Source organism: Mastigoproctus giganteus, chromosome 12 (genome assembly GCF_048544385.1).
Source record: "Mastigoproctus giganteus isolate SK-2022 chromosome 12, ASM4854438v1, whole genome shotgun sequence".
Classification (NCBI taxonomy): Eukaryota; Metazoa; Arthropoda; class Arachnida; order Uropygi; family Thelyphonidae; genus Mastigoproctus; species Mastigoproctus giganteus.
In genome coordinates this window covers 37,037,444-37,054,288 of record NC_143586.1, presented here as the reverse complement: position 1 = coordinate 37,054,288, position 16,845 = coordinate 37,037,444, and the positions used below count along the sequence as shown (strand labels likewise).

The following is a 16,845-nucleotide window of genomic DNA, read 5'->3' as shown; positions in this document are numbered from 1 at the left end:
TTCTCTCCCTCAGCCACCCCTTTATCCACAGCAGCAATTTGCCTCCAATGCCACACTGCTCCAATTTGTGCAGCAGTCTTCCATGTGCAACAGTATCAAAAGCCTTTCTAAGATCCAAGTATATAATATCAAAGTTATTCCCTGCATCCAGTTCCTTTGTGACTGCATCATAGTATCCAATCAAATTGGTCAGGCAAGACTTCCCCTTAACAAAACCATGCTGTGTTCGAGCTATAGCTGAAGTCTTGTCTAAATGATCCTGCAATGCTTCTTTAACTAGTGCCTCCATTAATTTTCCTGGAACAGAAGTTAAACTCACAGGTCTATAATTACTTGTGTCAGCCTTTGATCCTCCTTTGTGAATTGGGGTCACATTTGCACATCTCCAGTCTGTGGGTACCTCCCCTGAGTCCAAGGAAGCTCTCATAATTATGGCTAAGGGTTTGCTTACATCCTTTGCTGCCTCCTTTAATATAACTCGATAGATCCCATCCACCCCGGGTGCCTTTCTTGTGTTTATCTTCAACAATTTCTCCTCCACTTTACTCTCAGTTATTACAAGATTCTCTAGCTTACTGCTAGAGTTGAATACACCTCTGGCTTTCCCCTCGCTAAATAACTCCTCATGTGTGAATGTCGATGCAAAATATTCATTTAGTTTGTTAGCTACCTGAGCAGGATCATCAACAGTTGACCCATCGATATCAAGTGGACCAATCTGATTCATCCCCTTCCTTCTAGAGTTTACATAAGTAAAGAACTCTTTGCTGTTTTTCTTTGCATCCCTTGCCAAAGATTTCTCGTAATCTGCCTTCGCCTGCCTAACCTCCTTTGTAACTTGGTTACAGATCAACTTGTATCTATCATAGGCTTTTGTGTCATGTGTTAATTTGTATGTATCCCATGCATGTTTCTTCTCTGCCATATGCCTCATCAGTTCATCTGACATCCATTTAGGCCTAAACCTTGAACAATATTTCTTAGTTGGTATGTAAAGCCTAGTAGCTTCCAAGATAAGTTCTTTGAATGCTTCCCATTTTGCATTTGCTGTTGGTAACATCATCAGTTGGTCCCACTGTATAGAATTTAAATACTGTCTCAGTCCATCATAGTCGCCTTTACGAAAGCAATAACCCTTCCCTTTACCCCTAATGGTAGTTACCTCTTTGAGTAAATCCCACTTCAGCACACTGTGATCACTGCCACCTAGTGGTTCATTTATCTTCAGATTCTTCATGCATGAAGAATCACTGCTGATAATCAAATCAAGAGTATTCCTCCCTCTAGTTGCTTCCTGAACATGCTGATGTAGAAAACAATCATCCAATAAATCCACAAAAGCCTTGCTAGTGTGTGAGTGACCAGCCCCCAAATTCCAGTCAATATCAGGGAAATTAAAATCTCCCATTATAAGACTCTCTGATTTACTGGCCCACTCTATTTCCCAGTACAGTATCTTATTATACTCATCAGAGTCATTAGGCCTATAGCACACTCCTACTCTCAATTTTGATCTCCCAATGCTTATGTCACACCAAACTGACTCAACACTGCACTGTCCAGCGATGTCGACTGGCTTCACTTCCTTGGTTTTTATGTATTTCTTAACTAATAGCATAACCCCTCCTCCCTTCCTATCCAGTCTATCCTTTCTGTAGACATTGTACTCCCCAAATTCCAGTTCCGCATTCCTTATATCTGTGTGACACCACGTCTCTGATATCCCAACAATATCTGCCTTTGATGTTTTGAGCAATACCTCAAATTCATCAAATTTATTTACTAAACTCCTAGCATTGGTGTACACGCAAGTATACATGCACCTATTTCTATTCTTAGCTACCCTAACACAACCCATGTGTTTACTTGTACCGCAATGACTCCCGGCAGTCTCTGAAATATCCTGCATCTTGTTTTTCAGGCTTCTGCTCATTCCAATAGAAGCAGTGCAAGAATCTCTTTCACTTCTGCCAGTGGCTGCTGTTAATCTATTCGTCTTTGTCTCCTCCGAAGCTAGCAGTTTTCCGACCCACCTAACACTGCCTCGATAGCATCAGCAAATATTCTTGCACCCTTTCTATTTAAGTGTATCCCATCCCTGTAGAAGCAATCCCTCCTGTTAACAAGTACAGTCCAGGCTGAAAAAAATTCTACCCCTTGAGCCTCGCACAATCTTTCCAGGGCCAAATTGATCGACAAGGCTCTCATCATATACTCCCTCCTATCGTGTCTGGGCAGAATTGCAGACACTTTCAATTTCAACCCTATTTCACGGCTTTTTTTCAACAGTGACCTGTACTTGTTAAGCAATTCTGCCGGTCTCCTACTTTTTATATCATTAGTGCCAACATGTACAACTATATCACCTTTTACGCCCTTAAAAGATGATATCTGCTCTACAACGTCATCAACCTTTGCCCCTGGCAGATATACCCTGGTCCTGTTCCACCTATCCTTTTTACAAGGCATGTTCCCCGTTTCCCTGACAATAGAGTCACCAACAACTACTAGTTCCTTTGGGACCAGCGCATTCTGCCTTGGGGGTTGCCGCTGTGTTGCGCGACGACCAAGTGCAAGCTCTGGCGTTGATGTGGGCAGCTGAGAGCTTGATGGGCCCCTCAATTTAGTTCCTTCGAGGGCATCCACCCTGTCCTTCAAGCTCTCATATAGGCCCATAAGAACGCTGAGTTGTTGCCTGATTTCGATACACTCCTTGCATCGCGCACACACAAAGACATCCCCCATGGCAATATCATGTCCCATACCTGAATGCTCCACAAACATCATGCAATCTGTGCATTTTAGAAGGCTGTGATTCAGAAGGCAACTGCCCCCCTCAGTTCTCCTCTGAGCCACAGCACGTCCATTAGCTTGAGCCTTTTGTTTTGCTGCTCTGGTCTGAGTCATGATTTCTTTTAATTTAAATAAAATTTCAATATCAGTTTATAACCCTAACTTATCTCCCAACACAGTTATAACGGTATATATATTTTTTAGTGTCAAGTATTAATTATCTCCGAGTTCCCTTTATATAACTTCCGTATCAGTTATGTATTACTTAATTATGTTACGTTTGTAATCTAAGTCGGTATATGTATTTGGTTAAAAGTACAGTTTAAATGCCAATGAAGTTTAACAAGTTTAATAGATTTTACCGATCACTGAAAATATTATAACCTATACTATACTAACGCTATCTAGGTTCAATATATAACGATCGTATGACAAAGACAAAGGCGGGAAGTTACGAACGGTAATCTATGGACACTTAAGTATTAATTAACTTTCAAATCTCGCTGTCTCAATTCAGAATAAACTAACGATCCTTACTAGGTCTATAAGGTACTTACAAAAAATAATTTGATGTAAAAAATATTCAATAAGCGGCTAAATATGGCTAAAAAAAAAAACTTCTTGTTCAGCGGAGTTGCGACTTGTAACACGTGGATACACTTACCGATACTTTTATGCAATTGCAAGGCCGAGTAAAGAATAAATATACCAAATTAATCAGAAAATCACAAAATAATGCTATACTACTAAATTTATATCAAAAGTTTTAGAAAAACAATAATTTCAAATCAATAAATAAGAAAAATCCACTTAGCGGCTTTGAACACGAAATTTAGTAATGTAATGCATGTTTATTAGTTTATATCAGTGTTTCTCAATGTGTGTGCCATGAGTATGCTTCAAGTGTGCTGTGGAAAATACAAATTAATTGAAACAAAAAATTTGTTTATTTACTCTGTGCCAATCCGAGCACCTTCCAGCAATCAATGTGACATCACGTTTTGATTCCTAGTGCTAGATCTGTTCACCTTTACTACACAGATAATAAGTGTATTATTAAATATACCCAACAGAAATAACTTTCCATTTATGAATATATGAGTATTGTAGTGTGTGGTGAGCCACAAAATTTTAGCATCTTTAAAAATGTGCCACAGCAATGAAAAAGTTGAGAAATACTGGTTTATATAGTAAACAGATTGAGTTTATAGATTTAATTTCTCTATTTCATCTTTTTTCCCATCTTGGAAAAAGAAGCAATCTCACTTTATAAGAAATATTTGTTTCCTGAATGTGTGGGTTTGCTGTAGTTGTTTAATTTGGAAATATATCTTCAATTACCAAAATTAAATGGTTTGTTAATTGTAACCTAGAGGTGAAAAGGGGGATTTTTTAGACAAAGGATATTCAGTTAACTAAATAAATTTGCATTTTTGTCATTGTTTCAGATCTGTTCTGAGATTCCATTTTCGAGACAAGCAAGGTTAAAATAAGGTTAAAAAAAGACTCTTCTAAAATAGGTTGGGACAGGACTCTTCTGTCTCAAACTGTTCCAATACCAGGTTCTAAGATATTAGATAAAACACATCTCTCAGAACTTGTTTACAACCTGTCTCTGAAAAGTATCATAACCTCTGCAGTACAGCAATTTATCTTGAGAATGGGTTCCCAGAGATATCTGAAATGCTGACATCAGTTGCAATTTTATATAGTTAACTGAACATGCCTTTGTGTAGAAAATCCTCCTTTCTATGTCTGGGTTACAATCAACAAACCGTTTAATTTGAACATATATATGAGAAAGAAGGATATAGTATACAATGAACACATCTCTTTTATACCTCAATGTAGTGCATAAACAATCAGGAATTTATTTTTTCCATTTTGTCATTTGCCTAACAGAGCATCTTGCTAATTGCAGGTTAGGGAAGCAGCAGCAGAGACCCTTGGTGGATTGATGCACTGTGAGTTTGTAAAGATAAGCGAGGAACTTCTGGTAAGTTTTGTTTGTTTTGTAGATATAAGGTTTTTAAGATTGGAATTTTCGAAATGTGGAAATTGATGCACAAATGCACACACTTGAAAAAAAGCAGTTTCATTACATATTGAGCAGTTGGCTTGTTTGCATAAAATGTAATAATACTGATAAATTATTATTTATCAGTATTGTTACAAAGCAAGCACCAGTAGTTGTAATCACACTCCTTTCATCCTGAGTGGAACAGGTCTGGGTTCGAATTTCATCAGTGATGTGAGAAATTTTTATGGGCTTTTTTTTCCACAGTGTGGCAGAGATAATTTGCCTTAGGTAAGGATTGCATAGCTTTTCTCCTGGAAATGCAGATTTTTTTGCCCAGCAAAGTGATCAAAGAATACGAGCAGTTAGATGCACAATATACTGACACCTCATAACCATAGTTGCTTTGATGCTTAACAAAGCAAGTGCCCTTGTCATTAGCATGGTAGTTATGAGTGTTACTGACCTTTGCACTATAAGGCCCCGAAATTACTATGAAATATATGTACTGTCTCTGACGTGATCATATAAGTGTAACATGTGTTTAGAGTCTGACGGTACCAGGGTTTCCCCCCATCTTCATGTAGTATACATTGTCATGTGTTACAGTACCCTGTAAAGGCCAGAGATTTAAAAGTGTGTGGATATTAAGTGTAATGTCATGTACCATTGTTCATCTGGCCATTTAGCCGTTGGACCCCTTTTAGGGCCCACCGTTGCCCACACTTGGTCCCCGTGGAGGCAGACTAGATACACCAGTATTTTTAGTAAGTACTCTGGCAGGTCCTGCCACTTAGTTTCCTGAGATTTCAAATCTCCTCTTCTCTCCTCCCTCCGGGGAAGTGGGAAGAAAGTACTGTGCAAGAGAGTACAGGTATAGGATCGCCTGTGGCGTTAGCAGCAGAGCTGTATTGAGGTCAATTCTGTAGTAGTTCTTCTATTTATAGGTTGGTCGTTGGCAAAGGTTCTCGACGGCTAGGGTTGTGGTCACTCCTGAGACAAGTCCCATCCTTGCAGTTCAGGCTGTTGAGGTTGCAGCTAGCAGTCTGTCATCAAGTTTGCTGTTGCTCGGTGCTCAGGATCACTTACTGTCGTGTTTCTGTCCAGGGTAGGTTGGTTTTTTTTGTGATTTCCCCATTCTTTGAGGCTTCCAAGCATGTCTGCCAATGGAGATGCTCGATAAGGCGTCTTTTCTCTAGTTTTGGGTAATTTGCAGGATTTGCCATGAAATCTAGAAAGTCAGTCCCAGCCTCTGGAAAAGCAGAAGAGCACCTCAACAGACAATCTCAAGGTCTAGGGGGAGGGTCCCAGCCAGAACCTGGAGTGCATGGGTGCTCACAGTGTTGCAGGTTCTTGAAGTTGTTAGAAGCATGTAATGGATTGTTTCAAGCTTTGCTTTATTTACAGCAGTGGTGGCCTTCCTGAACCAGGCTTCCACTGCATAGGTGATGATGGGTAAGAAGAGTTCCACATCCTTTTTCTGAGACCCCAGTCCTTGTGAGTAATCCTCACAAATAGTGCAGAGCAGCTCCTGACTTTCTTTCAGAGGTAGGCCAAGTGTGGTGTGAAAGACAGATTTTTGTCTAAAACAATGCCAAGGTGTTTTAGTTCTGTGGCAGACTTTATTGTGGTTCCTTGAACATGGATCTGGGGAGGTCTAATGTCCAGAGGTCCCTTCAGTAGGATGGAACAAGTGTTGTTCAGGGATATTTGTAGGTTATTTTGTTCCACCCAGCTTTGTAGTATGGTGATTGCATGGTTTGCAGAAGGGTGGACCCAGGACAGATCCCTGCGGGCATCCTCTGTGAATTCGGTGTGAGACTGTGCAGTAAGGAGCTTGAACCATGACAGATCTGTCAGAGAGGTATCTCTTGATACAGTTATATAGATTTACAGACAGGTTAGCCTCCTGGAGTCTGCCGAGGACACTTGGCCACCACAGGGTGTCAAAAGCCCTGGCGAAGTCAACCGTTATGAGAAAGAAATATTTGCGGTTGTGAATGTTGCTTGGTTGAGGATATTTTCTAGGGCATCTTGAGTGGCGACATCTTTCCTAAATCCGTACTGGTTTTGTGTTTGTAGGCCAGCATTTGAGTAATGGATTCCAACCCGATTACAGAGGAGGTATTCCAGTAAATTACTTAACACTGAGAGGAATGCAATAGGTTGATAAGACCCCGGGAGGTCCTGTTGTTTAGTTGAGCTCTTGAGGAGGCACAGTTTTGCCTTTCTCCACTCTAGCAGGAAGAAATCTTCTCTAAGGCAGTGGTTGAAGAGTTTGAGAATCTCCTCTGGAATGGTCTCGATGGATTTTTTTACTTATCTCAGGTTCAAGGTAGTTGTCTCCCAGAGACTTTTTTGTTCCTTAATTTCCCAGCAGCAATGTCCAATTCAGTTCTAGTGAAGGGATCCTCAGCTACAGTTGTGTTTTAAGCATTGTTTAGTTGGTAGAGTACTTCTTGGTCCGGGGTCTGAGAAAGGTAGAAAAAGATCCCTTCTTTTTCTACCTTATAACACTTGTATACTAATTCCTTAAATTCTGGTAAGTTTCCCTTCTGGCATTTACCTCTGCTGGTAGCCAATTGATTCTGGATCTCTGGAAATGTTTTCTAGCCTGGTTAACCCTTTGCCAGAGAATACCTAGCTCAGAGCACCATCAGGGAACTACATATGAACTTGGTTGTTTTTATCCCATAGGGGTATCTGCTGCTCTGATAATGATTTCTCTCAGTTTGTTGACCTGTTAATATGGATGCATTTTATTTATTTCCTTCTGAGGGTATCCCTGAAAGGAAGGCTCCAAGGGTTTCTTGATATCTCTGCCAGTTAGCTTTTTTGATGTTATATCTGGTGATATCATACGTTGGAGGTAGGGAGGGGGGGGATCTGATCCAGCAGGTGCACCAGCTGATAGGTAATAGCATGGTGGTCAGATGTTGTCCAGGCCTCCCGCATATGCCAGCTTATGAATTTGTGTGCTGTGACTTGTGTGGCTGGTTTAGGATTTGTAGTGAGGTTGTGGCTATGAAGTGTTCCAATTCCTGGAACACTTCATAGTCACAACTGATCTGTCTGGAGTATGGCTGTGCCACATTAGGGATCTGCAATTTGAATCCATTGACATAAGAATTTTGTTGCCAGGAAGCTGAGAGCTGTTTGTGTTTCAAGGTATTGGATAGAAGGAGCTATTCTTTGGTTCGGTCTACAATACATTGATATAGTGTGGAAGGATCTGAGAGTGGAGGTAATCTGTGCACAGACTGCCAGTGGGATACTTAGGTATGTACCAGTATCTGCTAGTGTATATATATTTATCTCTGATTACTATGGCTGCCCATGTAATGTCCATGGAGACTTCAATAATTCTGTACTTTGCGGGATATTCCTGAATACTGCCACCATGGGTGTAGGGCTTCTGGATACATGCTATGTCTGTTTGGTTTTCTTCCATAACTATTTTCAGCTGGTCTACTACTGTGTATGTATGTTGGGCATTTAACTGTAAGAACTCTAAAGCCTAGTCATTATTGAGGTTGTGGAGAGTATCCATAATCCATTTTCTGTTTTAGCTGGTTTGCTGCCTTAATGTAGATAGGGCACTTAGGATCCCTCACAGAATGATTATATGCTAGCCCAGCAGATTTGCAATTAGCACATTTGGCCTCCTGTGTTTTCCTGCACTCTTTGTAATCATGACCTTTGTTATTTTCGTGGTCAGTTTGAGGGAAAACCATTAGCTGTCTTCTTTCATAAATTATCACAGCCTCTAGTAGGTTTCTGCTGCAAAGTATTCTCTCACTTATTTAAATTTTCTCTGCATGCACGCACACACATACACACTTCCACCTTACTATAAAATAATTTATATAATAATTTATTTTTTATTTTTTTTTTTGTACTGTGATATATCGTATTAATAAAGACAAAGATAAGCCAGACTAATAGTTATCTTATATGTTAATAAATTTTCATTGAGCCTTTCAGTTGTTTTGAATCTCCTCTCTTAATTATGTCCTTACTCTTTGTGTAAATTGCCTGTAGTATTCAAGAAAATTTGGCCAATAAAATTTTAATCATTATGTTTCATGCATATTGTATTAATGTATTAATAATGTATTAAAGTGAATATATAACTGTTTCTAACTAAGTTCTAATACTATTAATGAATAGGAATCGTTTAAGTCAAGATGCAGAAAAAAAATAAAAAAACGTCGGAAAGCACTAGATGGATTAACAAATCCTGTGATAGATCCTGTTGACTTAATTGAACGGCATGCAGGAATTTTAGGACTCTGTGCTTGTGTCAATGCTTACCCATATGATGTTCCAGAGTTTCTGCCTGATGTTCTTATGCTATTGGGTGATCACTTGAATGATCCTCAGCCCATTCCAGTAAGTTTTATATATATATATCTATACACACACACACACATTATTTTTTTAGGCGCCTCCGTAGCCAGGTGGGAAGGAGCAGCAGTGCGTAGCACACGCTTCTTGATTAGACCGGGGTTCGAGCCCGTCACCACCAAATACGGAGGATGCGGAAAGGTCATTCAGGGAATGACCACCGCATATCCCGGAGCAATATGGCCTTAGTTGCTAATGCTCCTAAAAACCAAATAACAACAACAAACGATGGTTTTGCAGCTCAATACAAGGATTTTGATATCAGTGCTGAATGGAATTTCTTTGGCACTAGAAATTTTATTTGCCAATCATTTTATTGGTGGAACAATAAAATGATTGGCATCAATCATTTAACGATTACATAATAAATGAAATTAACAAAGTATATATATTTATTTATTTATTTTAAATAAAATATTTTTGTTCATACCACTTGTTTACAAGGGGAAAAAATTGTTAAATTAAAGTGTTTTGCTAAGTCTTTAGTTTTATAAAATTGTGCTTAGTATTTTATCTGTGTTAAACTAACTACTCTTGATTTTTTTTTTTTTTTTTTTTTTTAATTAGCTTTAATATGGAAATTTTAAGAAAATTCCAAATTTTATTGAGAATTATCTGGTTACAAAATAATGAAAATTTTTTTATAGCATCTTTATTTATTTAATTGTTTATTTTCTTGTTCAAATATTTATCTTCATACAAAATTAATGTTGTACAAACTTAAAACTCACACCATTTTAAGAGATGTGCATATGCATATCCTAAATGGCTGTTTGTTAAAAGTACTATTATAAATACAACTGTTATAAGCACCTTCAGGTTTAGATCCAGTCTTCACAAGGTAGACTGGATAATATTTAGTAATATTTCATCCAGTAGATTTTTAAGGAATTCTTTGAAGAATAGTAGTCAGTTACTTATATTAAAGTGTGTATTGAAAGAAACATTATGTAATATGATCACACTATGAACACCTGCTGTAAAATTCCAAGTAAATTGTTTCCCATTTATGAGGATTAGTGTTTCTCCTACTTAGGAAAAAAGGGAAAATAAATAAATAAGCTATGTGTCTCCACTCTTCAACAGGAAAACTGTTAAAGACAAACCTTTACAAATAAAAAGTGGCAAATGTCATAGCCGTAATACAGCCTTTATGCCAAATGAACCATATATAGCAAGATGATAACAACAGTCACAACACCTAATACTTTGTTTTTAGCAAATTATTTGACAAATGATAGATGATGATTCTAGAATAAAGAGAATGGATCCATTTATCAAATATTCAAAGGCTAGTTCATTTGAGTCTTTTTTCATGAACAGAAACAACTGTTACTTATATGTGGGGTGATGAGCAAGGTGCTCAACATCTGGAGTGTGTGCGTTATCAAGTGGAATGTGTTACCAAATGTAATTATCATCAATCAAAAATTAAGGCCTCTGCATTTAATGAGCGACCATCGCAGTGAATCAGTACCCACACCATATGAAGAGCTCTACAAATAATGCACAAGAGTGGGAGACACACACACACACACACACACACACACACACACATGACCCAATGATCCAAGGGTCAGTGGTGTTCAGCTATGTGCCAGTGCTCGTGGTGAATATAAGAGAACTTAAAGCAGATCACATGTCCAGTGAGTCCCAATTTATGCTTTTCAGTTCCGGAAACATGCATATATGGAGGAAGTTGAATGACGCACTGGGACCATCCTGTTGTGTATTGACAGTACAAGCTGCCAGAGAAGATGTAATATTATTGTGTGTGTTTTCATGGCATACTGTTGTTATCACTGGAATGCACTATGAGCACCTGCATGGCTCATGAGCATGAGTATCTGAACATCATGCAAGGGTACTGTTGACCATGGAACCTTTCATTTTACCAAATGTTAGAAAGAGTAGTTTTGAGGAATGTGAAGACTTCAAGCATTTTCTCTGCTTAGCCCAACCACTGGATCATAATCCCATGAACATCTGTGCATTGAGCTTGTAAGGTGTGTTTGTTGGCACAATCCTCTGTAGATATCAATCCAGGAATTGAAGATTTCTTATAATTTTTGATACATGAACCAATATTACTATTACTACTACTATTATTAGTAGTAGTAGTAGTTATGGCATATAATGCAAGAAAGCAAGCTTATAAAGCATTAGACAAAAAAAAAAAAAAAAAAACCCTCCCGTATAACTTGCCCATCCCCTTCAATAATTTACCTAGTTCTTCCTTGGATTTATTCAAACTGCCCACTTCCACAATAACAGATGGAAGTTTGTTCCAACAATCAGCCGCCTGCTGGCTGAAAGCAAACTTCCGCACATATATATCCTGCAACCATCCTTTCTTAGTTTGAATTTATGTCCCCTCATGTATTCTCTGCAAGCGAAAGAATGTTGTCAAAATGTACTTACTGAATCCATCCAAGGCCTTAAACGCCTTCAGTCAGATCACTTTGCAGATCCCTAGTCTCTAAATGCTGCAATTTTCAGAACTAAAGCCATTCTTGGTAAGACCACCCTTTCGTTTCCTTCACCAGTCTCATTGCCCTTCTCTGCACCTATTGCAGCAGATCTACCTCCCTCCTAAAATGAGGCTTCCAGACCTGTATACAGTACTCAAGTTGTGGCCTAACCGTGGCCTTATACAATGGGATAATCACCTCCTTATCTCTGCTAGTAAAGTTACTCTACATCATAGACTAAACCCCATTAGCTGTCCTGGTAGCCTGTCTTCATTGCTCAGAGAACTTCATATCTGACTGCACAATTACCCCCCAGGTCCTTTTCATTTTCTGCTACTCTGAGTGTAATACCACACAGTTGATGCATTTGTCAATGTTAAACTTCAACTGCCATTTCTCAGCCCATCTGCCTAATTTTTTTAGATCTTGTTACAATAGCTTACCTTGATTACTGTCATTAACCATCCTACCAACCTCTGTATCATCTGCAAACGTAGACATTAAGCCTAATGTACCTTCATTAATATCATTAATAAATATTTAAAACAACAATGGACCCAGCAATAAGCCCTGGGGTACTCTGCTAATAACATTAGTCCATGAAGAGCAGTATCCACTGATAACCACCCTTTCTCCTCCTACTCACCAATCCCTTCATCCAGATCTGTAACCTGCCCTTAATAGCACACTGCTCCATTTTGTACAGCAGTCTTTTATGTGCAACAGTGAAGAGCTTTCCTGAATCCAAGATATGATATCAAAATTAGATTTTGCCTCCACTTCCTTTGTTACTGCATCATAGTATTCAATCAGATTGGTCAGACAAGATGTTGTCTTAGCAAATCCATGCTGTGACTGCAGTATAAGCCGACCGGGCTAGCCGGGTGGGTAAAGTGCCTGCCTGGTAACCCAAAGGTTGCGGGTTTGAATCCCGCCTCGGGCTTGGATCAAAGTACTGCAAAAACCTTGGGAGGTGCATTATGGCCACGGAAGCCAATGTGCCAACAACTACTAAAAAAAAAAAAAAAAAAAACTGCAGTATAATTGCATTCTGTCTAGATAGTCCTATATTACTTCTTTAACCAGAGGCTCCATTATTTTCCCTGGTACAGAAGTTAAGGTAACGGGTCTGTAATTACTCATGTCAGAGCAGTGATTTGGGCCAGCAGTAGTCAAATATACTGTTAGCTGATGGTTCCGAAAAAGTAGCCAATAAATTCTGAAGTATTATACATCGATATCAATCCAAGAATTCTACTCCAGAATTATGACTAGTCCCTTCAAGCCTGCTATAAAATGTTGTTTAGTGATATGAATTTTTATTACATGCCAAGAAAATGAATTGTACACTTCAGGATATTATAATTTCAAAGGTGAAAGTACTTCCATTTTCTCTGTACTGAAAAATAGGATCATATCAATTGTTCATTACAATAAAATATCCTGAATAGCACATTCATAAATCCAGCACTTTCAAAATTTTACCAAAAAAAAAAAAAAAAAGAAAAGAAAAGAAACAGGAGAAAAATTCTAATGGTTGGAAAATGCTCTTCAAGTCTCAGGTTTCCTTAATAGTTTTGGGCAACTGTGGGAAGGTTTTTTTTTTTTCTGGAAATATTTTCCAAATGGAGTAATACGTTATGATTGCAATAATAGCAGTGCTGCTTCACTGCTCCTTTGAAATATTGCATAACCTACATCAGTTGGTCTGGACAGTAGACCACTAGCAGTGCTTTATGGAATTTGATTTATGATGTTCAACTGTACCTAGTATTATGCAGACTTGCTTCCTTTTGTTCTATAGTATTAACATTGTAGAGCAAAAAGGAAACAAGAAGCAAAAGAAATGAAAAAATTGAAAAGGTGGCATCTGACAGGTGCCACATTTTTGAAATTTTTCCCATTAATTTTTTAAATTTGTAAATGAAATCAAATCTACATACCTTTCAGCCAATCTTCTCATAATGATTATACAGTATTTTCTATTTTCATTTCAATATACTATGAGTTACAATAATTAAATTTTGTTTGGTGGAAAAAAGTGTCTGTCTTTCCTGCAGTCAACTCCCATTGCCATGTAGTGTCTGTGAGATGCCAGCTAGAATTGTCTTTTTTTTTTTTTTTGTAACTCTCAGCTTTTTAATTTGTTATTTTATCTAAGTATATTGAGAACTGGATAGTGCTCCACTCAAGGAGGATTTTTGAATGAAGAGTCTTTTTTATCTCTTTTTTATCTCTCTTTTTTTATTCACTACCACACTAGAAAGATATTTAAAATTGTCTAAATTCGAAGATGGTTCTCCATTGAGCCCTAAATTCTTGTCACTTCTTTAAATTACCCTCATTTCCTTGCAGGGTGGGGAAAGCTCTCAGGCAAAGTAAGTAGGGTAATCATATGAGTTATTTTGAGTTTTTCACTCTATAACTTGCACATCGAACACTGAACTGAACTTGTACAGATGACATAATATCAATAAAAATGCATGATGCACTAAAATTAGTCAATATAGCAGAAACACCAAAACAACTAAACAGCCAACCTGTAATGTGAATGTTATCATTGTTTCAGGCACCATAAAATAAGTCTGATGTCACAGTGAAGTACCAGAAGTGTATAACATTGCTTCTTCAAATAAGTAAGGAACATATCAAGCTGTTCATAAAATTGGCCTGATAGCAGCTCAGTACCCCTATAAACTGACTGCTGGATTAAGGCAAATAGTGTATTCAAAATATTATTGGTCTCTCTTAAGGAAAAACGATTTTTAAGTATTCAGAGGGATATTCGACTGCTAGTCATCTACCTATATCTATGCACGAAATTCCAGCACAAAGGCCGGGTGAAATTTTTTCTCCCTAGGACGAAAAATCCTTGGCAAAGGATGCAAAGAAAAACAGAAAAGAGTTCTTTACATACTTGAACTCGAGAAGGAAAGGGATGAATCAGATTGGTCCACTGGATATTGATGGTTCAACAGTTGAGGATCCTGCTCAGGCGGCTAACAATCTAAACGAGTATTTTGCCTCTACATTCACGCATGAGGAGTTATTCAGGAAGGAGAATGATGTAGGTAAAGTAAACATTGGCAGTGAGCTGGGTGATTTTGTAATAACTGAGAGGAAAGTGGAGGAGAGATTGTTGAGGATAAACATAAAAAAGGCACCTGGGGTGGATGGGATCTATCCAGTTATATTAAAGGAGGCAGCAAAGGAAGTATGCAAACCCCTAGCCATAATTATGAGAGCTTCTTTGGACTCAGGGGAGGTACCCATAGACTGGAGATGTGCAAATGTAACCCCAATTCACAAAGGAGGATCAAAGGCTGACACAAGTAATTATAGACCTGTTAGTTTAACTTCTGTTCCAGGTAAATTAATGGAGGCACTGGTTAAAGAAGCACTGCAGGATCATCTAGACAAGAATTCAGTTATAGCTCAGACGCAGCATGGTTTTGTTAAGGGCAGGTCTTGCCTGACCAATTTGATTGGATACTATGATGTAGTCACAAAAGAACTGGATGCAGGGAATAACTTTGATATTATATATTTGGATCTTAGAAAGGCTTTTGATACTGTTGCACATGGAAGACTGCTGCACAAATTGGAGCAGTGTGGCATTGGAGGCAAATTGCTGCTATGGATAAGGGGATGGTTGAGTGGCAGAAGACAGAGAGTGGTAATCAATGGACACTGCTCAACGTGGACTAATGTTATTAGTGGAGTTCCTCAAGGTTCAGTGTTGGGTCCATTGTTGTTTTCGGTGTTTATGAATGATATTGATGATGGGATATCAAGTTTAATGTCTAAGTTTGCAGATGATACAAAGGTTGGCAGGGTCGTTAAGGACACTACTGACGCTATGCTGCTGCAACAGGATCTGGAAAGGTTGAACAGATGGGCTGAGAGGTGGCAAATGAAGTTTAACATTGACAAATGTAAAGTACTACATATGGGAAACAGTAACCCCAGAGCAATGTATCAACTCTGCGGTACTACACTGACAGTGGTGGAGAATGAAAAGGACCTGGGGGTAATTGTGCAGGCAGATATGAAGTTCTCTGAGCAGTGCAGACGAGCTGCAAGAGTAGCTCATGATGTCTTGTCAATGATATACAGGAATTTTTCTAGCAGGGATAAGGAGGTGATTATTCCCTTGTATAAGGCAATGGTTAGGCCACATCTTGAGTACTGTATACAGGTCTGGAGGCCTCATTTCAAGAAGGATGTAGAGCTGCTGGAACGGGTACAGAGAAGGGCAACAAGATTAGTAAATGGAACAAAGGGTTGCTCTTACGAAGAAAGGCTTAAATTTTGCAAATTACAGAGTCTGGAGACTAGGCACCGGCGAGGTGATCTGATAGAGGTGTATAAGGCTTTGAATGGTTTGAGCATGCTCAATGCCAATGGGATTCTTCATCTTTCTCAGAATAATCACCTCAGAGGGCATAAATTCAAATTGAGGAAGGACGGATGTCGGATAGATGTGCGGAAATTTGCCTTTGGCCAGCGGGTGGTTGGTTGGTGGAACCGACTTCCATCACTTGTTGTTGAAGTTGATAGCCTAAACAAATTTAAAGCTCAACTGGACAGGTATTTCGAACGAACGGAGGGGTGAAATGGGAGAGGGGTTTTTTTTTTTTTTTTTTTTTTTGGCTGATGCTGAATAAGCTTGCTTTCTTGCATCATATGCCTCTACTAATGCTAATGCTAATGCTATTTATTGTGTTTGATAGATTCTGTATGGTGGATTATCTTTTATGTTACTTAGAAAATTTTTTATGTACTACTGACTTAAACAAGCTTCTCTAGTGCCGACTCTATTTTCTCCAATAGGGAAGCTCGTTGGGGTCTTAGCTGAAATGTGTCTTATCTCATAAATATCAGCAGTAGTCCCATTTGTTCATATTTCTCTTTCTGTCCAGAAATTGGAACTTGATATCGGTTATGAATTTAGTATCAGTAATACTACCTTTTTTTATGGAAACGGTCTATCTATCTTGAAATTAAATTTGATGATAATTTTGGATTTAATGCAATTCTTATATTGCTGTGGTTAATGATTGAAAGTTCTCAAGAATAATGTTTTGGAAAATATTATCTGCTCACATCAGTAGATGTGATATAATTTTAATAACCATTATTACAAACATCAACCTA

The 16,845-nt window shown here is 38.4% G+C and overlaps 1 protein-coding gene across 1 annotated transcript in view; it reads left to right on the top strand.

Annotated features, from left to right (window-relative positions):
• The window catches only part of LOC150076901 (proteasome activator complex subunit 4-like), a 514,513-nt gene that overhangs the window by 496,599 nt on the left and 1,069 nt on the right, over window positions 1-16,845 (top strand). The window contains exons 43-44 of the mRNA XM_090386346.1: window positions 4,715-4,789; window positions 8,981-9,202. Coding sequence (XP_090242472.1) covers window positions 4,715-4,789; window positions 8,981-9,202 — 297 coding nt within the window. The remainder of the gene's footprint in view (window positions 1-4,714; window positions 4,790-8,980; window positions 9,203-16,845) is intronic.